Genomic DNA, 26,209 nt, shown 5'->3' on the forward strand with positions numbered 1-26,209 from the left:
GTAGTCTCGTCTAAGGCTGTGCTTAGTTACATCTGTGCTACTGTCACGACCCCACACCAGGTGATCTTTAATCTTGTTATATTTAACCTCCCCACAGTGTTGGCCTAAAGGCTGTGTTGTAGCTATACTTGAACTGCTATGGTGAGGTTTAATACACGGTTATATCACTGTTACGTGTTTGGGGGAGTTCATTATTGATGTTTGTACACCTTTGCGGTGATTGTGTGCACAGTGTTTCCTCGGTTGTCCTGATTGACTTCCATGTATACGACTCCGCACCAGGTAAGTCTAACCTTCTCCATCATTCCTCTCCCGTGATTATTCGTGCTCTTTTCTTAGCTGCCTGTAATGTGATTACTATTTAGGTAGTAGCATTTGTGTGGAGAGGATGTTAGACGGTTAGATTACTGTACGTGTTGGAGGAGTTATGTTAGTGTTATTAACTTAATATTTAATAAACCTAAGGTTAAGTTAGCAAGTGTTTGCCTTTCCACTTCCTGATATACCTATCATTTTCTATCCTGAACCTTCGGCATTGGAGGCGAACGTAGTTCTCGCAATCTCTAAGCCTTTACATTAAGCATGAGCGCTTATTCCTGAAACTGTGCTGAGCATCGGAAATGATGTTGTTGTCTTCAAGGAACGTAACGAGTTTGTCTCTGATAATCTTCTCGAGGATTTTTCCTGCCACTGAGGTCAAGCTGATTGGTCTGTAGTTTAGTGCCACGCTTTTGTCTCCCTTTTTGTAGATCGGTGTTACGTTCGCTTGTTTCCGGTCTTTTGGGACTTTGTTTTGTTGTAGTGACAGATTGTAGATGGCGGTGAGTGGCTTGAGGATTTGCTGCTTGAGTACCTTGAGCAGCCTGGGTGACAAGTCGTCGGGTCCGGTGGACTTGTTTGCCCCGAGTTTGTCTAGGTACTTTTTCACATCCCGTTCGTCGATTGTGCCAATTTCGAGGGGTGTGATTCCCATCGGTGGGGTAGGGCTCTCGGGTACGGACTGGGTGTTCTCGACCGTGAACACAGACGCGAAGTTTTTGTTTAGGATTTCGACCATTTGACTGCTGTCCTGTGTTAGTACGTCACCCTCATCTTTTAGGGGACCGATATTGCTTTTTGTCTTCTTTTTGGTTCTTATATACGTGAAGAACATTTTCGGGTTGGACTTGGCTTCGTGTGCAATTTGCTTTTCATAGTCGCGTTTACGCTGGCGAATGAGAGTTCTGCAAGCTCTGAGGCTTTGATGGTACTGTTCGCGTGATTCGTCAGTGCTGTTTTCCTTTAGCGAGTTGTATTTTCTCTTCTTTAAATTAATCGCCCGTCGAACTTGGAGTCATCCATGGTGGGCTTATGGCATTATTTGTTATCCTAGTCTTCATGGGAACAGTTGTTCTCTCTACCTCTAGGAGTTTGTTCTTGAAGCCGTTCCACGCGCCGCTCACAGGAGTGAAGTTCATGGGTTCCCAAGTTGTCTGGGTTAGCAGCTCACGAGCGAGATTGAAAATGGCTTTTTTGTAGTTTGGAATCTTGGACGTGTTTTCGGTGAGTTCATGGTCTGTTCTGATCTTTAGGAAGAAGAGAGGGAGAGGAGAAAGGTAGAAGATGGAGAAAAAGGGAACAGGTTAGGGAAAGAGGAGGAAGAATTGTGAAAGCAGAGGAAAAGAAGAGGAGTAAGAGGATGAGGAAATTCAGAAAGGCAGCGGTAAAAGAGGAAAGAGGAGGACGGGAGAGGAAAGGAGGAAAAGAAAGAGACAGAGGAAGAGGAGGAGGAGGAGGAGGAGGAGGAAAAAGAGGAATGGAAAAGATGAAGAGGAAGAGGAGGAGGAAGGAAAAGGGAAAAAAAGAATGAGAGAGAAAGAAGAGATTGAAAAAGAGGAGGAGGAGGAGGAGGAGGAGGAGGAGGAGGAGGAGGAGGAAAAAGAGGAATGGAAAAGATCAAGAGGAGGAGGAGGAGGAGGAGGAAGGAAAAGGGAGAGAGAATGAGAGAGAAAGAAGAGATTGAAAAAGAGGAAGAGAAGGAGGAGGAGGAGGAGGAGGAAGAGAGGAGAAGAAAGAGAAAGAAGGAAAGAAAAAAGAGGAGGAGGGGGAGAGCGAGAAAGAGAGAGGAAAAGAAAAAAGAAGAGGAAGAGGCAGAAGAGGACGATGAACAAAGAAAACGAAATAAAGGAAGAAAAGAAAAGAAATAGCAGTAGCAATAATAGTAGTAGTAGTAGTAGTAGTAGTAGTAGTAGTAGTAGTAGTAGTGGGCGGTAGAGAGTCAGACAGGAGTGAGGGGGGGGGGGTATATACATTTTCCGGGTGTCAACTTTTTATAGCGCTTTGGCCCGCTCTCCGCCGTGCTTGTCATTGGCTTCCAGCGCGCGACTGAACTTTCTATAGACTCGTGGCGGCCGAAAAATGAGCCTCGTTTTGTGCCCCCGATGACTTATTTTTCTTTTTTTTTTCGTTAGGCTTTTATTGCAAGTTCACACACACACACACGCACACACACGTCCTCCCCTCCCACACACACACATACACACACAACCTCCCCCCTCCCTTCCCCCTCCTCCCCCCCCCCCACACACACACAATCGAGGTCCTGATAATTGCTTTTTTTCACAGCCACCCGCTTCTGTTCACGCTTCGCCGCTTTCAAACTTTGCATATCATGTCCGCTCCGTGTTTTTGTTATGTTTTTGTTGTTGTTGTTGTTGTTGTTGTTGTTGTTGTTGTTGTTGTTGTTGTTGTTGTGTGTTTGTGTGTGGCTGTGTAGGGAGTGTTCTCCTTCTGTGTCACGCATTTATGTTGGCGTTGTTTATTTATTTATTTTTTTTTTTTTTACAACAAAGGAGACAGCTCAAGGGCACAAAAAGGAAACAATAATAAAAAAGCCCGCTACTCGCTGCTCCCAAAAAGAATCCAAAGAGGTGGCCGAAAGAGAGGTCAGTTTCGGGAGGAGAGGTGTCCTGATACCCTTCTCTTGAAAGAGTTCAAGTCGTAGGCAGGAGGAAATACAGATGAAGGAAGATTGTTCCAGAGTTTACCAGCTTGAAGGATGAAAGAGTGAGGATGGTGGTTAACTCTTGCATAAGGGGTTTGGACTGTATAGGGATGAGCATGAGTAGAAAGTCGCGTGCAGCGGGGCCGCGGGAGAGGGGGAGGCATGCAGTTAGCAAGCTCAGAAGAGCAGTCAGCGTGAAAATAGCGATAGAAGATAGAGAGGCAACATGGCGACTATCAGTAAGAGACTATCAGTAAGAGGAGGAGAGCTGACGAGACGAAGAGCCTTATTTTTGAAAAGCTTGTGTATCATTCCTTTTTTTTTTCTCATGTTTGTGTTCATGTGTTATTACTTTTTCTCTTTTGAAGACAGAACCAGCAGGTGAATAGGAGGAGGAGGAGGATGAGGAGAAGAATAAAACATTGAAACATTGAAAGACAGGCACCAGGATGTCTATTGGCTCGTTACGAGGTTGCCAGCTGTGATAGGAGGAGGAGGAGGAGAAAAATAAAACATTGAAACTTGAAAGACAGGCACCTGGACGTCAATTGGCATTACGAGGTTGCCTGCTGTGATAGGAGGAGGAGGAGGAGGAGGAGGAGAAAACATTGAAACACGGAAAGACAGGCCTGCTGTCTATTGGCTCATTACGAGGTTGCCTGCCTACATCGAAACTAATTGACAGTCATTTGTACGAATATTTTTCCTCCTCTTTGCATTTCCTGTTCTTTATTAATTGTTGTTTTCCTTTTTTTCTTTCCTCTTTATTGACTTTTCCTCTTTCTCTTCCTCTTCCTAATCTTTATCCTCTCCGATTTATCTCTCTCTCATTATCTACAGCATCTCCATCTCCGCGTTTGCTGTGGTGCCTTGGTCTGCCTGACAGCCCCTTGGTGCCGCAGAGCAGATCAAAGCACTTCGGGGCGTACGTTGAATTTACTCCTGTCGATGCGGTTTTTGATGTTGATGGTTTCTGCATTTCTTACTTCGGCTGAGAGTTATTCCATTCTAAGTCTATATATACAGCAAGTCAAGTCATACGCAGGTTTGTGGGAGGAGACACGGCCGAGGCGTGGTTTATGCGTGACACTGCTTGGAGCCAAACTAGACAATGTAGAAACAGGGATTTATAAAAAACGAAGAAAGGCGGACTAATTTAAATCAGTCTCCTCATCATGCCCTCCCTCACACCCCACACCGCCGTTTGTAGTCATTGGAATTAGTCACGCAATAGCACAATAAAAAGACATATTTCTTTTCGTCAGTGGCTTGCCTGAACGCGCTGTGAAAAGAGGCGAGAATGCACATCCAGAGTGCACATACGGCCCCAACTTTAGTCACCCCTGAACTGGCGGGTATTTTTTTTTTAGCTCCAAGTGACGTCATCCCGCTGCTCCGCCCCAAAACCGCCTCCTGCGCGTACCGGTCGCAGTTTTGAAGCATAGTGGCTTGACTTGGTATATATAGACATAGGCTCCAATGGCGTATGACTCGGTTAGAGAAGAAACTCCTACCAATGTCTATAATGCTTCGCTTGAATGGGGAGGCCGTTTTTCTATTCAGCTTGGGTTGGTCTGTAGCTCAAAAACCTTGCAATGGTCGACATTACTGTAGTTCTTTAGGTACTTGAAGACCTGAATCATATCCCCCTTAGGCGTATCTTTCCCAGCGTGAAGAGATTAACCCGGTAGCAGCGACGGGCCAAATTTGTGGCTTTACCGTGTAGCAGCGACGGGCCATATTTGTGGCTTTACCGTGTAGCAGCGACGGGCCAAATTTGTGGCTTTACCGTGTAGCAGCGACGGGCCATATTTGTGGCTTTACCGTGTAGCAGCGACGGGCCAAATTTGTGGCTTTACCGTGTAGCAGCGACGGGCCAAATTTGTGGCTTTACCGTGTAGCAGCGACGGGCCAAATTTGTGGCTTTACCGTGTAGCAGCGACGGGACAAATTTGTGCCATGATTTAACCCCCCCAAAATAGATGATATATATACATAATCTGATCACAAATGCTTTGATATATATCTTATGAAATGGTTTGTGTGAGGGGTGATTTTTTCTCATTTTTCTCGCTTAGAGGGACCATTAAGAATCATGATGCCCGCTGCTACCACCACCGGGTTAAGTCGCCTGAGTCGTTCTTGTTACGGCAGGGCTTTCAGGGTGGAGGAGGAGGAGGAAGAGGAGGAGGAAGAGCAGGAGGAGGACGAGAGTAAGAGATTGGTTAGGCCGCTGACGAAAGGAAAAATGTGAATATGAAAAAGGAGGGAAAAATAATAGAAAAAAATCAAAATATCTCTCAAAACTAATAATTCGAAGAGAAACACAATAAAAAAAATAAAAAAATCAGGTGGAGCGAAAGTGTGGATAGGAAAGCGACAGAATAATAGGTAAATAATGAGAAAGAAATGAATAATTCGTAATAAAGTAAAAACAAAAATAAAAAAAACAGCAATGAAGTGAAAATTTGGACTGTGAAGGCAAAGGAATGAAAAAAGAGAAAGAAAGAAAGAAAGAAAGAAAGAAAGAAAAAATATAATGTCTCACAAGCAAGGGAGTTCGTAGTGAAAGAAAACGAAGAAGTGAAGTAAAACAGACATGAGGTAAAAAGAAATAAAGTAAGAAATAGAAAAAAACAAGCAATGAAGTAAAAGTTTGAAAGATGAAAGTAAAGGAATGAAAAGAAGAAAAGCAGGAAAGAAAGAAAGAAAAAAATATAATTCTCACAAACAAGGGAGTTCGTAGTGAAATAAAACGATGGAAATTAAGCAAAACTGTACCATGAACTCGGAAAAACATTCGTATCTGTTTTTTCCTAACATGAATTCGTTTCTCCTTATTTTTTTAATTTCTTCCCTGTTCTTTCCTCTGCACAGCTGCCATTTTTGTTCTCGCTGTCGCTGCACGGCTTACGAATTTCGTATATAAGTCTATTTACAGCCACCATGAATTCCTATTGCCATGTTTTTTCCATCATTTTTCACAGCTGTCACTCTCTTGTTTTGCATTGATGCGCCACGACTGGTTAGGTTACACGGTACTTTTATCTATGAATTATTTTGTTTGTCAGCCAGGAACACATATTTGACCAGGCTTTCGTATGCGTTGTGGGCATTTCCAGGGGTAGTTAATGACCCTGGTGGTAGTTTGACCCTTCCTCTGTACCATGGACGTGAAAAAAACAGTCAGGGAAACACGATTGACCTTCAGGTAGGCCTTTGAAAGCATTAATCTGTGGATGACGGGAGCTACGGGGGGGGGGGGGGGGGCACGCTAGAACACGTATTTGACAAGGCTTTCGTAGGCGTACATTGTAATCCTTGGGTGTTCTTTTAATATATTTTGCTTTGCGGTGTTGTTGTTTTTATTTCACTTGCTTCATTCATAATATTTCGACGATTTGCCTTCTGATAACCTCACCATGTGTTCTCATTCTCTCCTTTTTTTCGTAATTTCATTTTTTTTTTCCTTATTCTGTAAACGTTTATTTTTTATTTTTACGTCGTGGCCTATTGCGCCTGTAGGCTTCTTCCCGGTGGATCCTAATAATCGGCCCAAGGCTTCTTCACGGTGGGGCCTGATGGTCGGCCCAGCCCGTTCTGGCGCAGGCGAGTGTTTATAGTGGCGCCATCTTGCATTGGCTCATTTTGCCCTCCCGGAGCTCATCTTTAATCCTGCTATCTAGAGTCCGGGTTGATAGGTGGTCTTCTGGACAGCATGTGGGTAGTTTCAAGCCAGTCGGCGGCGGCTGAATAATCCCAGCTTGGTGGCACCGGGCGGGGATTGAACTCGCGTCGTCCTGAACGCGGCGCCGTCACGCTTTCCATTCAGCCACCGCACATCGTGTTCTGTTTAATTCCATATGCAGAACTTTTCCCACGTATACGTATATGATTTCATACATTTAAATATCCTGTTTTTTTTTTCCAGCTTTTCTATCATTTTGGTGCTATGCTCTTTAGTAACCCGACATTGTCTTGCTTTTTTTTCTATATGCAGTACTTGTCAGGAATTTCTATGCTTTTTATTCTCTTTACATATATAATTAACCTGTTTTTTTTATGATCATTTTCACGGGCATTGTTGAGTGCACAAATATTAGACTTCGAACCAGGTGGAGTGGTGAAATTATAACCTTTACCGGGGCAGGACTGAGTACACTAACACCAGACAGAGAACCAGGTGGAGAGGTGGAATTAGAACCTTTACCGGGGCAGGACTGAGTACACTAACACCAGACAGAGAACCAGGTGGAGAGGTGGAATTAGAACCTTTACCGGGGCAGGACTGAGTACACTAACACCAGACAGAGAACCAGGTGGAGAGGTGGAATTAGAACCTTTACCGGGGCAGGACTGAGTACACTAACACCAGACAGAGAACCAGGTGGAGAGGTGAAATTAGAACCTTTACCGGGGCAGGACTGAGTACACTAACACCAGACAGAGAACCAGGTGGAGAGGTGAAATTAGAACCATTACCGGGGCAGGATGGAGCACACTAACACTAGACAGAGAACCAGGTGGAGAGATGGAATAAGAACCTTTACCGGGGTAGGACTGAGTACACTAACACTAGACAGAGAACCAGGTGGAGAGATGGAATTAGAACCTTTGCCGGGGCAGGATGGAGCACACTAACACCAGACAGAGAACCAGGTGGAGAGGTGGATTAAGAACCTTTACTAGGGCAGGATGGAGCACACTAACACCAGACAGAGAACCAGGTGGAGAGGTGGAACTAGAACCTTTACCGGGGCAGGACTGAGTACACTAACACCAGACAGAGAACCAGGTGGAGAGGTGGAATTAGAACCTTACTGGGGAGACAGAGAACCAGGTACTAACACTAGACAGAGAACCAGGTGGAGAGATGGAATTAGAACCTTTACCGGGGCAGGAATGAGTACACTAACACCAGACAGAGAACCAGGTGGAGAGGTGGAATTAGAACCTTTACCAGGGCAGGACTGAGTACACTAACACCAGACAGAGAACCAGGTGGAGAGGTGGAATTAGAACCTTTACCGGGGCAGGACTGAGTACACTAACACCAGACAGAGAACCAGGTGGAGAGGTGGAATTAGAACCTTTACCGGGGCAGGATGGAGCACACTAACACTAGACAGAGAACCAGGTGGAGAGATGGAATTAGAACCTTTACCAGGGCAGGACTGAGTACACTAACACCAGACAGAGAACCAGGTGGAGAGATGGAATTAGAACCCTTACCAGGGCAGAACTGAATACACTAACACCAGACAGAGAATCAGGTGGAGAGGTGGAATTAGAACCTTTACCGGGGCAGGACTGAGTACACTAACACCAGACATAGAATCAGGTGGAGAGGTGGAATTAGAACCTTTACCGGGGCAGGACGGAGTACTAACACCAGACAGAGAACCAGGTGGAGAGGTGGAATTATAACCTTTACTGGGGCAGGACTGAGTACACTAACACTAGACAGAGAACCAGGTGGAGAGATGGAATTAGAACCTTTGCCGGGGCAGGATGGAGCACACTAACACCAGACAGAGAACCAGGTGGAGATATGAAATTATAACCTTTACAAGGGCAGTCTGGAGCACACTAACACCAGACAGAGAACCAGGTGGAGAGGTGGAATTAGAACCTTTACTGGGGCAGGACTGAGTACACTAACACCAGACAGAGAACCAGGTGGAGAGGTGGAATTAGAACCTTTACCGGGGCAGGATGGAGCACACTAACACCAGACAGAGAACCAGGTGGAGAGGTGGAATTAGAACCTTTACCGGGGCAGGATGGAGCACACTAACACTAGACAGAGAACCAGGTGGAGAGATGGAATTAGAACCTTTACCGGGGCAGGACTGAGTACACTAACACCAGACAGAGAACCAGGTGGAGAGGTGGAATTAGAACCTTTACCGGGGCAGGACTGAGTACACTAACACCAGACAGAGAATCAGGTGGAGAGGTGGAATAACCTTTACTGGGGCAGGACTGAGCACACTAACACCAGACAGAGAACCAGGTGGAGAGGTGGAATTAGAACCTTTGCCGGGGCAGGATGGACACTAACACCAGACAGAGAACCAGGTGGAGAGGGAACCTTTACCGGGGCAGGACTGAGTACACTAACACCAGACAGAGAACCAGGTGGAGAGGTGGAATTAGAACCTTTACCGGGGCAGGACTGAGTACACTAACACCAGACAGAGAACCAGGTGGAGAGGTGGAATTAGAACCTTTACCTGGGCAGGATGGAGCACACTAACACCAGACAGAGAACAAGGTGGAGGGGTGTAATTAGAACCTTTACCGGGGCAGGACTGAGTACACTAACACCAGACAGAGGGGCAGGATGGAGCACACTAACACCAGACAGAGAACCAGGTGGAGAGATGGAATTAGAACCTTTACCAGGGCAGGACTGAGTACACTAACACCAAACAGAGAACCAGGTGGAGGGGTGGAATTAGAACTTTCAAAAGGGCAGGACGGAGCACACTAACACCAGACAGAGAACCAAGTGGAGAGGTAGAATTAGAACCTTTACTGGGGCAGGATGGAGCACACTTAACACCAGACAGAGAACCAGGTGGAGAGATGGAATTAGAACCTTTACCGGGGCAGGATGGAGCACACTAACACCAGACAGAGAACCAGGTGGAGAGGTGGAATTAAAACCTTTACCGGGGCAGGATTGAGCAAACTAACACAACACAGAGAACAAGGTGGAGAATTAGAACCTTTACGGGGGCAGGTCTGAGTACACTAACACCAGACAGAGAACCAGGTGGAGAGGTGGAATTAGAACCTTTACCGGGGCAGGACTGAGTACACTAACACCAGACAGAGAACCAGGTGGAAAGGTGGAATTAGAACCTTTACCTGGGCAGGATGGAGCACACTAACACCAGACAGAGAACCAGGTGGAGGTGGAATTAGAACCTTTACTGGGCAGGACTGAGTACACTAACACCAGACAGAGAACCCGGTGGAGAGGTGGAATTAGAACCTTTACCCGGGCAGGACTGAGTACACTAACACCAGACAGAGAACCAGGTGGAGAGGTGGAATTAGAACCTTTACCTGGGCAGGACTGAGTACACTAACACCAGACAGAGGAGGTGAATTAGAACCTTTACCGGGGCAGGACTGAGTACACTAACACCAGACAGAGAACCAGGTGGAGAGGTGGAATTAGAACCTTTAGAACCAGGTGGAGAGGTGGAACCAGACTTTACTGGGCAGGAATGAGTACACTAACACCAGACAGAGAACCAGGTGGAGAGGTGGAACTAGAACCTTTACCCGGGCAGGACTGAGTACACTAACACCAGACAGAGAACCAGGTGGAGAGGTGGAATTAGAACCTTTACCGGGGCAGGACTGAGTACACTAACACCAGACAGAGAACCAGGTGGAGAGATGAATTAGAACCTTTACCGGGGCAGGACTGAGTACACTAACACCAGACAGAGAACCAGGTGGAGAGATGAATTAGAACCTTTACCGGGGCAGGACTGAGTACACTAACACCAGACAGAGAACCAGGTGGAGAGGTGAAATTGGAACCTTTACCGGGGCAGGATGGAGCACACTAACACCAGACAGAGAACCAGGTGGAGAGGTGAAATTGGAACCTTTACCGGGGCAGGATGGAGCACACTAACACCAGACAGAGAACCAGGTGGAGAGGTGGAATTAGAACCTTTACCGGGGCAGGACTGAGTACACTAACACCAGACAGAGAACCAGGTGGAGAGATGTAATTAGAACCTTTACCGGGGCAGGACTGAGTACACTAACACCAGACAGAGAGCTAGGTGGAGGGGTGAAATTAGAACCTTTACCGGGGCAGGACTGAGTACACTAACACCAGACAGAGAACTAGGTGGAGGGGTAAAATTAGAACCTTTACCGGGGCAGATCTGAGTACACTAACACCAGACAGAGAACTAGGTGGAGGGGTAAAATTAGAACCTTTACCGGGGCAGGACTGAGTACGCTAATACCAGACAGAGAACCAGGTGGAGAGATGGAATTATAACCTTTGCCGGGGCAGGATGGAGTACACTAACACCAGACAGAGAACCAGGTGGAGACAGACAGAGAACCAGGTGGAGAGATGGAATTATAACCTTTGCCGGGGCAGGATGGAGTACACTAACACCAGACAGAGAACCAGGTGGAGAAATGAGATTAGTACCTTTACTGGGACAGGATGGAGCACAATAACACCACACAGAGAACCAGGTGGAAATATGAAATTAGAACCTTTACCAAGGCAGGATGGAGCACACTAACACCAGACAGAGAACCAGGTGGATAAATGAGATTATAACCTTTACCGGGGCAGGATGGAGCACAATAACACCACACTGAGAACCAGTTGAAAATATGAAATTAGAACCTTTACCGGGGCAGGATGGAGCACAATAACACCACACAGAGAACCAGGTGGAAAGATGAAATTAGAACCTTTACCGGGGCAGGATGGAGTACGCTAACACCACACAGAAAACCAGGTGGAAAGATGAAATTAGAACCTTTACCGGGGCAGGATGGAGTACGCTAACACCAGACAGAGAACCAGGTGGAGAGGTGGAATTAGAACATTTACTGGGGCAGGACTGAGTACACTAACACCAGACAGAGAACCAGGTGGAGAGGTGGAATTAGAACCTTTACCGGGGCAGGACTGAGTACACTAACACCAGACAGAGAACCAGGTGGAGAGATGGAATTAGAACCTTTACCGGGGCAGGACTGAGTACACTACCAATAGACAGATAACCAGGTGGAGAGATGGAATTAGAACCTTTGCCGGGGCAGGATGGAGCACACTAACACCAGACAGAGAACCAGGTGGAGAGATGAAATTAGAACCTTTGCCGGGGCAGGATAGAGCACACCAACACCACACAGAGAACCAGGTGGAGAGGTAGATTTAGAACCCTTACTAGGGCAGGATGGAGCACACTAACACCAGACAGAGAACCAGGTGGAGAGGGGAAATTGGAACCTTTACCGGGGCAGGACTGAGTACACTAACACCAGACAGAGAACTAGGTGGAGGGGTGAAATTAGAACCTTTACCGGGGCAGGACTGAGTACACTAACACCAGACAGAGAACTAGGTGGAGGGGTGAAATTAGAACCTTTACCGGGGCAGGACTAAGTATGCTAACACCAGACAGAGAACCAGGTGGAGAGATGGAATTAGAACCTTTGCCGGGGCAGGATGGAGTACACTAACACCAGACAGAGAACCAGGTGGAGAGATGGAATTAGAACCTTTACCGGGGCAGGATGGAGCACACTAACACCACACAGAGAACCAGGTGGAACCTTTACCGGGGCAGGATGGAGCACACTAACACCAGACAGAGAACCAGGTGGAGAGATGGAATTAGAACCTTTACCGGGGCAGGATGGAGCACACTAACACCACACAGAGAACCAGGTGGAAAGATGAAATTAGAACCTTTACCGGGGCAGGATGGAGCACACTAACACCACACAGAGAACCAGGTGGAAAGATGAAATTAGAAGCTTTACCGAGGAAGGATGGAGCACACTAACACCACACAGAGAAATGAAGAATGTTGTGAAAGACCAGGATATTGCCGTTAATCTGTTAACGACGATGATGATTATAATGATGACGGAAAAGAATATATAAAGAAATCCCCATAAAAAAAGGAAAACAAAGATAGTAATGCTGTGAGTATATATCCAATGTTCTTCACTAATATGACATGATAACCCCATTTCAAACTAACAAATAAGAGATTGTATAATTAAACAATCACAATAATAAACACTAAAAATAAATATAAGTAAATAAATCATCACTGAGATTTGGCTGATTTGAAAGTACATGTTGATATCTTAAACAGGGACGCGAGTGGCTGGGTCCTTTTAATGCCTTCTGGCTTCCATTGTTTCCCTGCAGAGGACGAGGATCTGCCCTTCGAGATACCGGCAATCCTTATAGACAGCCATCACGACCTCATAGACCACGTAAGTATGGTCGACGGAGAGACACACAGACAGACAGACAGGCTTCTTTTGATGTCATTGACTCACTCACGCACTCACTCATTCACTCACAAGTACATAGGGACATACGAACGTAGGAGTTTGCAAGAGGCCGACTCACTCACTCACTCATTCTCTCTCTCTCTCTCTCTCTCTCTCTCTCTCTCTCTCTCTCTCTCTCTCTCTCTCTCTCTCTCTCTCTCTCTCTCACACACTCTCTCTCTCTCTCTCTCCACCCCCACCTCTCTCTCCCCCAAATGTGAACCTAAAGGGTCGGAAAAAGGTCAATTGATCCCATTCTTTGTGTGAGAGGCCGCGAGAATGTCCGCCAGAATGGGTTATATAATTTATCTGCTTTTGTCGTGTGGTGTGTGTGTGTTAGATTAGCTAGTTCGTTAGTCAGTCCGTCAATCAATCAATCAATCAATCAATCAATCAATCAATCAATCAATCAATCAGTAAGTCAATTATTTACATCATCCTGAATACATCAACTCTAACAATGATCCAATTCTTACAGGACATCTCGGACCAGGCGCTATGAAGGAGGGGGAAGTCGTGTGAGTGTGGACAAGGCGCACTCACCCATCGAACTGTGCAGCCTCGAACTCCCACCAGGCACTTCAAGCAGCCCTTCCTTCCTCACTCCCTTCACCCAGACATCCCCGACATGGCATTCTAAGAGAGAAGAACCACTTACTCCTGTCTATAGAGGAGTTACGTGCCCTAGAAAACCTGCGATGTGAAGGAGAGGGTCGTTTTTGTGTATGGGATAGCCCTGTCAAGAAGTCCTCCCTCCCTGACTTCCTTCATGCTGACATCCGCAACATGGCATTTTAAGAGGGAGGAACCCACGTACTCCTGTGTATAATAGAGCTACGCACCCTGGAAAACCTGCGATGTGAAGGAGAGGGCCGTTTGGGTGTTTGGGATAGCCCTGTCAAGAAGTCCTCCCTCCCTCCCTTCCTGCTGACATCCTCAACCAGGCATTCTAGGGGCCTGTCTGTGATCGTTCTACAGGCATATAAGTCTTCACACATCCACTGGGCATCACAAACAGTCCTTCCTCCTCACTCCCTTCATCCAGACATCCCCAACCAGGCATTCTAAGTGCAAGGGACGGTGTACTTGTGACTATTATGGAGTAAGACAACCTGGGAAACTTGCGATCTGAAGGAGAGGAACAGGGATGTACTGGTGTTTGGGATAGAGCTACGCCTTCACACTATGTCAAGAAGGCCTCCCTCCCTCACTCCCTTCATGCTGACATCCCCAACCAGGCATTCTAAGGGCGAGGGACGGTGTACTTGTGACTATTATGGAGCTATGTACCCTGGAAAACCTGCGATGTGAAGGAGAGGGCCGTTTGGGTGTTTGGGATAGCCTTGTCAAGAAGTCCTTCCCTCTCACTCCTTTCACCCAGACATCCCCGACATGGCATTCTAAGAGAGCGGAACCACTTACTCTTGTCTATAAACGAGCTACGTACCCTGGAAAACCTGATATCTGAAGGAGAGGGCCGTTTGGGTGTTTGGGATAGCCCTGTCAAGAATTCCTCCCTCTCTCCCTTCATGCTGACATCCCCAACATGGCATTCTAGGAGCGAGGAACCACTTACTCTTGTTTATAAAAGAGCTACGTACCCTGGAAAACCTGCAATCTGAAGAAGAGGGTCGTTTGGGTGTTTGGGATAGCCCTGTCAAGCAGCCCTTCCTTCCTCACACCCTTCCTACTGACCTCCCCGACATGGCATTCTAAGGGCGAGGGACGGTGTACTTGTGTCTGTGAGCGTTCTACAAGCATATAAGTCTTCACACCTCCACCGGGCATGACAAGACGTCCCTCCTTACTTCCCTCATCTGTAGTTACTCCGTGGACAACACCGACAGCGCGCCAAGAAGGAAAAAGTCTTGTGGATGTGATCGTGTTGTTAATATCATCGATCTCAACGCCTCCTCGCCTCGGCCAGTTGGTACAAGACACCCTTCCTTGCCCGCTGCGTTTAGCCTGGATATGAAAGATTCTATAAGGCGTTATGACAAAGGGGAACTTGTAACAGAAGACGCAGGAGTTATCGACGCCCTGTTCACCTCCACGCCTCGGCCAGTTGGTACAAGACGCCCTTCCTTGCCCGCTGCCTTAGTGAATATGAAAGACTTGATGAGGCGTTATGACAAAGGAAAGCTTGTAACAGAAGACGCAGGAGCTACCATCGCCCAGTTCACCTCCACGCCATGGCCGGAGTTCAGGTACAAGACGCCCTAAATCCTTTCCTTGCCCGCTGCGTTTAGCCTGGATATGAAAGATTCTATAAGGCGTTATGACAAAGGGGAACTTGTAACAGAAGACGCAGGAGTTATCGACTCCATGTTCACCTCCACGCTTCGGCCAGTTGGTACAAGACGCCCTCCCTTGCCCGCTGCCTTAGTGAAAATGAAAGACTTGATGAGGCGTTATGACAAAGGGAAGCTTGTAACAGAAGACGCAGGAGCTACCATCGCCCAGTTCACCTCCACGCCATGGCCAGTTGGTACAAGACGCCCTTCCTTGCCCGGTACATTTAGCCTGAATATGAAAGACTTGATGAGGCGTTATGACAAAGGGAAACTTGTAACAGAAGACGCAGGAGTTACCGACGCCCTGTTCACCTCTACGCCATGGCCAGTTGGTACAAGACGCCCTTCCTTGCCCGCTGCGATGATGGTGATGATGATGACAGCTAAGGCGTTATGACAAAGCTTGTAAATTAAGACGTGTTAACTATGCCAACGCGCCGTACAACTCCACCAGCGAAGACATAAAGTTGACGGTACGGAGACACAGTGACTCAAGTAATTTAGAAAGCAAGGGAAAGACAGATACAAGGAGGTGAAGAAGAGCCGTTGGAGAGGCGGAGTTACTTGGGGGGAAGGACTAGATGGTATACAGTCGGTCCACGTGATAGTTACCTTCATGACCTAACCTAGTCGAGGAGAGAGGGAAAGGCCGATGCAGTGAGGGAACCCGTGAACGTTGCTGTTGTGTTGAGGGCGTAAGGGAAGTTGTCAAGTCCCTCTCTCTGATATCCGTCTCTTAACCCAGACTTCAAATGTTACTGTATACACGAGGAAGGAAAGGAAGGAAGGGACAGCGCAGTGAGGAACTCGGAATGGAGGTCACAGTAATGGTCGCTCCCTCTCTCTCTCCAATCCGCATAATCCAGGCTATTTCTACAGTGAAGGAAGCATCTCAAGGGCCAGGAAGGAAGATACTGAGGGGAAGGAAAGCCTGCCAATCCCTCTTCCTATTAAAGATAGCAAAGACGAGTGGCCCAAAGAGAGGCTACGTCACTGCATGCAAAGAGAGGACAAGGAAATGATGCCGAGGTGTTATAATCCGACGTGGCTCTGTAAGGTGTAGTGGTGCTTCGAGTAATGCGATAATTTGATTGTAGGAAGGAATAGGTTCAGTGGAAGGAAGGCAGTACAGTGGAAGGATCGCATTGTGGTCCATGTTCTTAAACGTCTCAGGCTCCCAGTACGACTATTTCCCAAGCCCACAGAGGAGATTAGCCGAAGTGACTGAACTAACTGAAGTGAACGGAAGGGAAACGATGGAAAAGGAAAACGATGGGAAAGGAAAACGATTTAAAAGGAAGGAAAACGAATGGAAATGGAGGCGCATTGCAGTGACTGAGCTAAATGAACTGAAGCAGAAAGACTACGAGTGACTTTTTATAATGAGTATTCGTCTGTACCCTTTCTTATCCTCTATCTTGTGTGTAATCTTTTCGTCTGTATTGGAAGAGACGTGTTGCAGACGTGTTTATTGTCCGTTGTTGCCTTCAGGACCTTCGTGGACGAGTGACCCAACCCGGCGCAGAGGTCTTGTTGGGTTCAGGAGGGACCCCGTATACTGGCTCACCGGGGAACTATATAAGACCAGGGTCGATATTCTCAAACTCTTCCACCTCTCACACCAACAACTCCCAAAGGCCGAAAAGGGGATTAACTGGGCTTTCATGAGTGGTTGTTTAGGTTCACGGTACAGAAGAAGGGTCACACTACCACCAGGGTCACTAAACTTAATTGGGGTCTCATGAGTGGTTGTTTAGGGTCACGGTACAGAAGAAGGGTCACACTACCACCAGGGTCACTAAACTACCCCTGGAAATGCCGGAAACCCTTGAAAAATAGCGTCAAATGTGATTGCTTAAGATCCATTCACACTGTGCCGACTCTGGGCCACGACAACTCGGCGACTCGGGGTATGCAAGGTCTCGGGTGTTAAGGGGGGGTTGCCTTAAAATTAAAACATACAGGGCCAGTTTCACAGTTCCCCATGATGGGTTAGTAAGCTCCCAAACCAATACCAGAGCCTTCAAAATTTCCTTGTATAGTGTCTGGTGTTTATATTTAAGTTCACAAATTTGATGAAACTATACCGGACAAGTCTTGTATTTAATGTGGCATCGAAGACCTCACCATTTTGGATTGTATGGGGTTCTATAGTTTGGTTCGGGCTGTTACGAAGACGCTGTGTTGGACTATGAAATCGGCTCATACATTTACTTATGCTTGAGATAGGTAAATAAGGGTTCGGCTTTTGTTTTAAGTCAAGGAATGTTAATATAGAGAAGAACAATTGTTTAATAGAAGAAGTACTGAAATAAAATGGGGTTAGGGTTGCCGGGGGTGAGGTTTAAGGGGGGCTACTCTAAAATTAAGGGAAAATAGGGTCGGGGTTGCCTTAAACGTTGATGTGAAAGGGCCGCACTTGGTCGCAAAGAGGTCTAGTAACAATCCCCGGACGCTGATTCGGTACAGTGTGAAGGGGGCCTAAAAGTCGCTGGGTTGTCGTGGCCCAAAGTCGGCACAGAACGGGGCCTTAGTCGGTGAAAGATTTAAGGATACGGCGCCTGTTTAAGGTTTGGAGAGAGCGCTGAGCCGAGCAGAGAGAGAAGAATGGAGAGAAAATTGCTGTATATAACATTAATCTAACATCGCGCGTGAAAGGTGCTTTGCATTTTGGAATACGCTTGTGAAACTACTCTCCTCTATGGTGTAATGGTTTAAGCGAGCCTCGTTGAAATAGGAGCAGACAAAAGCTGATATTTTAACCTGGTAGCAGCGGGGATCATGTTTCTTAAAGGCCCCTCTACACGAATTAATGAGAAAAAAATTCACCACTCACGCCCACCATTTCATAATATATATCAAAGCATTTGTGATCAAATTATCTATCATCTTTTTTTGGGGGGGTTATATCATGGCAAGAATTTGGCCCGTTGCTGGTACACGATAAAGCCACAAATTTGGCCCTTCGCTGGTACACGGTAGAGCCACAAATTTGGCCCTTCGCTGGTATACGGTAGAGCCACAAATTTGGCCCTTCGTTGGTACACTGTAAAGCCACAAATTTGGCCCTTCGCTGGTACACGATAAAGCCACAAATTTGGCCCGTCGCTGGTACACGATAAAGCCACAAATTTGGCCCGTCGCTGCTACACGGTAAAGCCACAAATTTGGTCCTCCGCTGCTACACGATAAAGCCACAAATTTGGACCGTCGCTGCTACACGGTAAAGCCACAAATTTGGCCCGTCGCTCCTACACGGTAAAGCCACAAATTTGGCCCGTTGCTGGTACATGGTAAAGCCACAAATTTGGTCCGTCGCTGCTACACGGTAAAGCCACAATTTTGGCCCTTCGCTGGTACACGATAAAGCCACAAATTTGGCCCTTCGGTGCTACACGGTAAAGCCACAAATTTGGCCCTTCGCTGGTACACGATAAAGCCACAAATTTGGCCCTTCGCTGCTACCGGGTTAATTAAACAAGGCTCGTTGGATTAGGAGCAGACAAAAGATGATATTTTAATGACAATTCAGAACAAGGATCACATCATGCGTATGACTTTCACGGATGGCCAATGAACGTAACGGAGTTGCAAGCCATAAACAGTATAAGTCAGGGCATACAGAGACCAGGTGGAGAGATGAATCAGAGCATTTGTCTGGGCAGAAGCACACTGACACCCGACCCAGAGAGAGATGGAGGGCGTTGGGAAAGACATTTGTCCTCCTGTAGAATAGTAATAGCTGTAGATGACGATGGTTAAGTTCAATCTGCCGCATTTGTCAACAAAAGGAAGGTAAGAAGTCAAGCCTGCAGTATCATATGCAATTCCTACTGTGAGGGTCTTATGCTGGATGAGACTGGGTAATGCAAAGTAGAGTCATCGGCGTAACAGTGGACATAATCGCTCATTTTGGAAACTAACTAAACGCTCTTATGTTCTAATAGGGAGCATACGGCCTCGTTTTTTAAAAGATCGCTAAGAAACAGGAAAGCTTGAGAGTTTGAACAGAGCCCTCAGATTAACCCGGTAGCAGTGACGGGCCAAAATTGTGGCTTTTCCGTGTAGCAGGGACGGGCCAAATTTGTGGCTTTATCGTGAAGCAGCGACGGGCCAAATTTGTGGCTTTACCGTGTAGCAGGGACGGGCCAAATTTGTGGCTTTATCGTGAAGCAGCGACGGGCCAAATGTGGCTTTACCGTGTAGCAGGACGGGCCTAATTTGTGGCTTTATCGTGAAGCAGCGACGGGCCAAATTTGTGGCTTTACCGTGTAGCAGGGACGGGCCAAATTTGTGGCTTTATCGTGAAGCAGCGACGGGCCAAATTTGTGGCTTTACCGTGTAGCAGGGACGGGCCAAATTTGTGGCTTTATCGTGAAGCAGCGACGGGCCAAATTTGTGGCTTTACCGTGTAGCAGCGACGGGCCAAATTTGTGCCATCATACAAACCCCCAAAAATAGATGATGCATAAACTGATCACAAAAGCTTTGATATATATTTTGAAATGGTTTGTGTGAGTGACGATTTTTTTCTTATTTTTCTCACTTAGAGGGACCATTAAGAAACATGATCCCCGCTGCTACCACCGGGTTAATGTTTTTTTGGGAAAAACAGTGACCGTCTAGTCTGACACAGTGGAAATATATCAGCTAGAAAGGAAACTGGAGATATTGGTACAGAGAGAGAGAGAGAGAGAGAGAGAGAGAGAGAGAGAGAGCATAGATTTGTGAAGAGGCAGGTCGGTATTACGGAGACATAGGTGATAAGAACAAGACACATTGCAAACTGCTGTCACATCCGTCAAAACATTCTCTCTCTACGTCACTTCAATGTTTCCGGGCGAGCCAGTTTGTGAGGCGCCTCCTGAACCCATGACCCGAGCTGGCCGGCATACCCACACGCACCCAGCTGTGGCCAAGACATGCTAGACCGACCACCCGCCTGTCCATGAGTCCGTGAGCCGTGTACAGCCTTTAGATATTGAGAGCAAGAGATACGTCGAAGCTCCATCCTCAGAAATACAGTTAGGTGTACAGCATGTGGGTAGTTTTAAGCCACTCGGCGGTGACTGAAAAATCCCAGGTGGTAGCGAGGGGATTCGAACCCGCGTCGTCCATCACGCGGTGAATGTGGGCCCAGCACACTACCACTCAGCCACCGCCTACCCTATTACAAGTGTGTTCTTTCATGTTTTTACCCTTGAACTGCTGCCTCCCGTGCTGGTAAAAAAAATAAAAAAATAAATAGTACTCACCGCTCTGGCCCGTCATTTTTTAATTTTTTTTATTTCCTGGAGAAACGTTTAGCGGGTTTTCTGTTGATGTATTTTTTATATTGAAATACCCCAGAAAAAAAAAAAACAGTATTGTAGCAGGATCAGGTTGTATGCCACGCTGCTCTTCTGGTAACAGCCTGGCGCCCGTGATGATAAACTTACTCACTAAGAGGAGCTGCCTCGTACAGGCCTACCGGCCTCTTGCAGACTCCTATGTTCTTATGTTCTAATGCTCATATACTTACTCACTTGGGCCCACTCGTGTTCCGTGGCTCTGGGTATAGGCAGCCACTTGGTCGAGGGAATCACACGACTTGTTTACACATTGTCCGCCTCAACTCGGTACGGGATGCGGAACAGAGTCAGTGTTTGTGATATATATATATATATATATATATATATATATATATATATATATATATATATATATATATTTATATATATATATATATATATATATATACACTGGAGGAAGCTGTGGATGCTATGTTATAGAGAGGAAGGGAGGGAAGGGAAGGAAAGAGAGGGTGGGATGGATGGAAGGAAGGGAGGGAGGCAAGGAGGGATTAAGAAAGGAAGGAGGGAAGAAAGGAAGGAGGAAGATAAAGTGATGGCATATGTAGCAGTAGTAATAGTAGAAGTAGTAGTAGTAGTAGTAGTAGTAGTAGTAGTAGTAGCAATAGTAGTAGTAGTAGTAGTAGCGTAGGGAGAGGACGTGCTGTGATTAGCTCCTTTGTTTTATGTCATAAGTTAGGTTCTACAGCCGATACCGCCTTGGATTGTATACCTTCGTACGCGTGAACGTGCAGTGAACGTAACGAAATATAGTGCAATTTGGTGCCATTGACGATGCAGGTCTTAATTACGAATTGCTGCTTTTTGGGAGAGGCCGTGTGCTGGCCGGCAGTTTGAAAAACACTGGTGTAACGATACGTATTTGGTCAGTGGTTACGGAAGAAGGCCCACGTCCCCTCGTTGCTTGTGAGCGACTCTCGACTCTGTAGCGGACGGCCGGAAGGTGGAAAATTGGAAGGCAGAGCTGAGGGAAAGAAGGAGGAAAAGAGGGAGAGAGGGGAAGGGAGGGAAAGAGAGAGAGAGAAGGAGGGGAGAGAGTGGGAGAAGAGGAAGGGGAGGGGGAGTGAGAGTAGAGAGGGGAGAGGGAGAGGGAGAGGGAGAGGGAGAGAGAAGAGAGAGCAAGTTATAGTTTTTCCATGTACATCATCCAATATATTTTTTCAGTATGTCAAATAGTTTAAATGTCAGTGATTTATAGGGGAGTGGTGAGTTCTGGCTAACCCCCCCTCCCTAACGCACATCCACTCACTTCCCGTGTCCCTGCTAACCCCGCCCCGCTGCCCAGTAACTTCCCACCCCCGCCTGAGGGCCATAAAACACAGAGTATCGGACTCGGCGAACTGCTGGTAATGATATCACTACTACTACTACTACTCAACTTTAATGTGTAGGGTCAGGTGCATTAGTAAGATTGTAAAGTGTTGGCGAGGAGCAATGGTGGTGGAAAAATAAACAAGCATTCTAGTATTACCGTAAAGGCAGAGTAAGCATATGTAAGTGTATGTCTGTGTGTATGTATATGGGGGGAGACAGGAGTCAAAGTGGGGTCTGCTACTATTGCTCTATTCATCACCATAAATAGCAACTAAGATACACTATCATGCATAATGGCACCGAAATGAAGCCCCCTCAATGTTGCATTTGTTCGTCTCGAAATCAAAACTGTGTTCAGTGCTCGTGCATAAGACGAGGCCAACCCTGTGTGAACTGTAAGAGAGGTGGAGATTGTCGAAACCCAAACCCTCAACGGCAGGATGTGGAAAATGGTGGGCAACCATAAGTGGTGCTTGGTGAGCAGGCCAATGAAGGCGCTGGAGATGATCAGGTGGATGGGGGTGTAGGTGGCGAGAGACAAGGTCAGGGTGACCAAGGTGAGGACGCCTCGCGCGAGCTCCGCTTCTGGCAGAGGTGGACACTCGAGGAGACAGAGGAGTGGGTGCGAGACGCTTACAATCATGTGGTAACGTTTTCTCCGAATAACGTATTTGAGGCCCCGAGATGTAACGCCACCAACTCCTTGATAGAGGAGAAAACCTACCTTTGGTAATCCAGCAAATCGCCCCCTACGGTTTAAAGATTCTGGCCATACTACCGCACCTCATATGCTAACGGACTCACAAAAAGTCGAAACAATCTGAGGACGTGAAGGCGGTACAAAGAAGACTGGAGCTGTGGAGGAAAGGGGTCGTCCGGAAGCTACTTGACGAGGCTAAAACACTGCAGGAGAGACTAGGCAGACGTAACATTCGCAAGAATGACAGTAACGACAGGGCTAGAAACTTTGCTGACAAGATGAGACAAGGCAAAGTGGCCATGGCAAATAGATCACTGTCACTAGAAGATGAGGCAGCGGGATTCCTTCCCATGACGGAAGAGACACGCCAGATCCTTAAGGACAAGCATCCAGATGCTAGACCTGCACACCTAGAAATGAAGTTCCTTGGGGACTACACCCCACCGCATCGAGTTGTCTTCGACCATATTAGCGGTGACGTGATCTGGAAGCACGCCCTTTACACACAGGAAGCGGCTGGACCATCAGGCTTGGATGCCAAGGGTTGGAAACACCTCCTCAGTAAGAATATCTTTGGTAATCCAGCTGTGTATCTTCGCGACGCAATAGCCGCCCTAGCAAGAAAATTGGCGCCAGAGAATTGCCAACACCTCGAGCCTCTGATGGCCTGCCGGCTCATCCCGCTGGATAAAAAACCAGGCTGTCGCCCCATCGGGATGGGGGAGGTGCTCAGGAGGGTCATAGGCAAGGCTGTCATGGAGGTGGTGAAGGACGACGTGAGGAAGGCGGTGGGAAACCTCCAAGTGTGTGCGGGTCAGCAGGCTGGGTGTGAAGCTGCCATTCACGCCGTCAGGAAAATGTTCGAAGACCCAAAATGCGAGGCGGTGCTGATGGTGGACGCTGCTAATGCGTTCAACAACATCAATAGGGAAACAGCACTGCACAACATCAAAATCAAGTGCCCTATATTCGCCCAATATATTGAAAATACATACAAGGAACCTGCCAGACTGTTCATCAGCAGTCATAATGACCAACGACTTGGAGACCCGGTGGCCATACAGTCCTCAGAGGGCACCACCCAGGGCGACCCAGTGGCCATGGCAATGTTTGCCCTGGGAATGATGAAGCTGCAGGACATCATCCGCCATGAAAACACCTACGTCAAACAGGTGGCATATGCGGATGACCTCACCGGGGTAGGAAATTCTGCGGACCTCAGGAAATGGTGGGACCTCGTCAATGAACACGGCCCTAAAATAGGGTACCGTCCCAACGCCACGAAGTCTGTGGTGATTGTAAAACCAGAGGCATACGATCGGGCCAAAACCGCATTCCAGGGCAGTAACGTGAAACTGTCAGTGACTGGCGAAAGACACCTCGGGGCAGTCATTGGAACAGCTGAATACAGAACCGAATATGTGAAAACAGCTGTAAAGCGCTGGGAGTCCGAACTGCAGAGGCTGAGCGAGATCGCCAAAACGGAACCGCAGGCAGCCTACGCAGCATTTACGTACGGTGTCAAGCATAAATGGAACTACCTCATGAGGACAGTTCCTGATGTTGCTCCGCTACTAAAACCTCTGGAAGATGCTATCAGAAACACCTTCATACCGGCGATAGCAAATGGGAGATGTCCCAGCGACCAGGAGCGGAGGTTGCTGGAGTTGCCGCCAAGAATGGGTGGGCTCGGCATCAACAACCCGCAAAATCTGGCAGAGTCTGAGTTCGGGAACTCACTCCGAATCACAGCCTTCTTGACCGGATATATTATCAACCAAAATAAAAGGGGAGAAGACAACCCTCAAGATATAAGGTCACTAAGGAATGAAATCTCCATAAACAGAGAAGAAAAACAGAGAGACACTCTGAGTGACCTAATGAGAGAACTCCCAGAAGACACAAGGAGAGGACAGATATTGCACAGGAAATGGGCGCTTCAAACTGGCTAACCACACTACCTATCAGGGCAAAAGGCTTCAGCTTAAACAAAAAAGAATTCACTGATGCCCTTGCCCTCGGTATGGCTGGCCAGTGGATGGGCTCCCAAACATGTGTAACTGTGGCTCACCCTTAACCAAAACCATGTCATGACATGCAAGAGAGGAGGTTTCGTCTGCATGAGACATGATGAAGTGAGAGACGAAACAGCTCAAATGTTGAAAGAAGTCTGTCACGACGTGACTGTGGAACCCAGGCTGCTCCCTCTGCAAGGCGAACACCTCGCCAGACGCACCGCTAATGTTTCGAACGAGGCACGAGTGGATGTTAGCGCCAGAGGTTTTTTGACTCGTGGACAAAGGGCATATTTTAACATAAGGATCTTTGATCCCATGGCCCATTGCCACAGAGACCTGACCCGTGATGCAGCCAACAGAAGAAAAGAACAAGAGGAGAACAGAGCATATGAAGAAAGAATACAGAATGTGGACCAGGGCTCCTTCACCTCGGTAGTATTCACGACGTCAGGAGGGATGGGACCAAGGGCGCAGAGCTTCTACGCAAGACTCGCCGAAATACTGGCGGATAAGAAACAGCAGCCAAAAAGCAGTTTGGTCGCTTGGATGAGATGTAGGCTGTCCTTCTCCCTCCTGAGGTCAGCCTTGGTTTGCCTGTGAAGAACCAGGTCACCTGCACCCAAAACCACCCGCATTGCCGACCTGGACTTTGAGGCGACGGTGGTTGATAGTCGTATCAACCACAAGCTCTGTTAGCTTAAGAAAAATATGTTTAGTAAGGTTTGTAACACTTAATAAAGATGGTTGTCGGCCACAGTCATTGGCGGGGTGGGGTCAATGAATTGCTCTGTGAAAGGATATGAGAAAATATACCGTTCACAACGCAACTCTAATAGATGGAGACCTGTTAAAGTAGTAGTAGTAGTAGTAGTAGTAGTAGTAGTAGTAGTAGTAGTAGTAGTAGTAGTGTGAATGCATGTATGCATCGTCATAAAATAGTATTTTAAAGAGATAATAATAATAATACTAGTAATATTAGTATCAATAATAATATATTTATTATTAATATCATTATTATTTTGTTGTTATTATCATTATTATTGTTATTGTTATTTACACCTAAAACAGTGATAGTAACAACAACATTTATAGCCCGGTGTTATTTTATTTCCATGATATCTTATCATTATTATTTTAATTATTTGTTATAGTTATCATTATTATTGATACTACAAGTATCATTATGATTATTATCACTATTATTTTTCATTGTTAGTAATACTGTTGTCAATGTTGATATCTGCACCATTCTTCCTCACCACACTGGCCACTCAGCCGCCGCCCCCACACACACGCAGGGGTGGGGGGGGGGGAGGGGGGGGGTTAGGTGGGCTGTCCAGGGGGGGAGGGGGGGCGGGTTAGGTAGGCTGTCCAGGGGGGGAGGAGGGGGAGGTAGGCTGTCCAGGGGGGGGGGTAGATAGGCTGTCCAGGGGGGGGACGGGGGGGGAGGTAGGCTGTCTACGGGGGGAGTGGGG

General features: G+C 47.1%; 1 protein-coding gene and 1 long non-coding RNA gene across 3 annotated transcripts in view; both read left to right on the forward strand.

Annotated features, from left to right (window-relative positions):
* LOC126990917 (protein turtle homolog A-like) overlaps positions 1-26,209 on the forward strand; it is a 159,787-nt gene that overhangs the window by 84,708 nt on the left and 48,870 nt on the right. The window contains exons 10-11 of one of the 2 annotated variants that reach the window (XM_050849555.1): positions 12,930-12,997; positions 13,536-15,236. The exons of the other annotated variant lie outside the window; for it this stretch is intronic. Coding sequence (XP_050705512.1) covers positions 12,930-12,997; positions 13,536-13,559 — 92 coding nt within the window. The 3' untranslated portion in view covers positions 13,560-15,236. Of the gene's footprint in view, positions 1-12,929; positions 12,998-13,535; positions 15,237-26,209 lie in introns of those variants that run through there. 2 annotated transcript variants of the gene reach the window in all.
* Positions 7,540-12,318, forward strand: LOC126990919 (uncharacterized). The gene is made up of 5 exons (XR_007744921.1): positions 7,540-7,642; positions 8,459-8,526; positions 8,663-8,798; positions 11,772-11,839; positions 12,180-12,318. It is a non-coding gene; the product is annotated as an uncharacterized LOC126990919 (long non-coding RNA).

This window comes from Eriocheir sinensis, unplaced genomic scaffold (assembly GCF_024679095.1).
Source record: "Eriocheir sinensis breed Jianghai 21 unplaced genomic scaffold, ASM2467909v1 Scaffold223, whole genome shotgun sequence".
NCBI classification, from domain to species: domain Eukaryota; kingdom Metazoa; phylum Arthropoda; class Malacostraca; order Decapoda; family Varunidae; genus Eriocheir; species Eriocheir sinensis.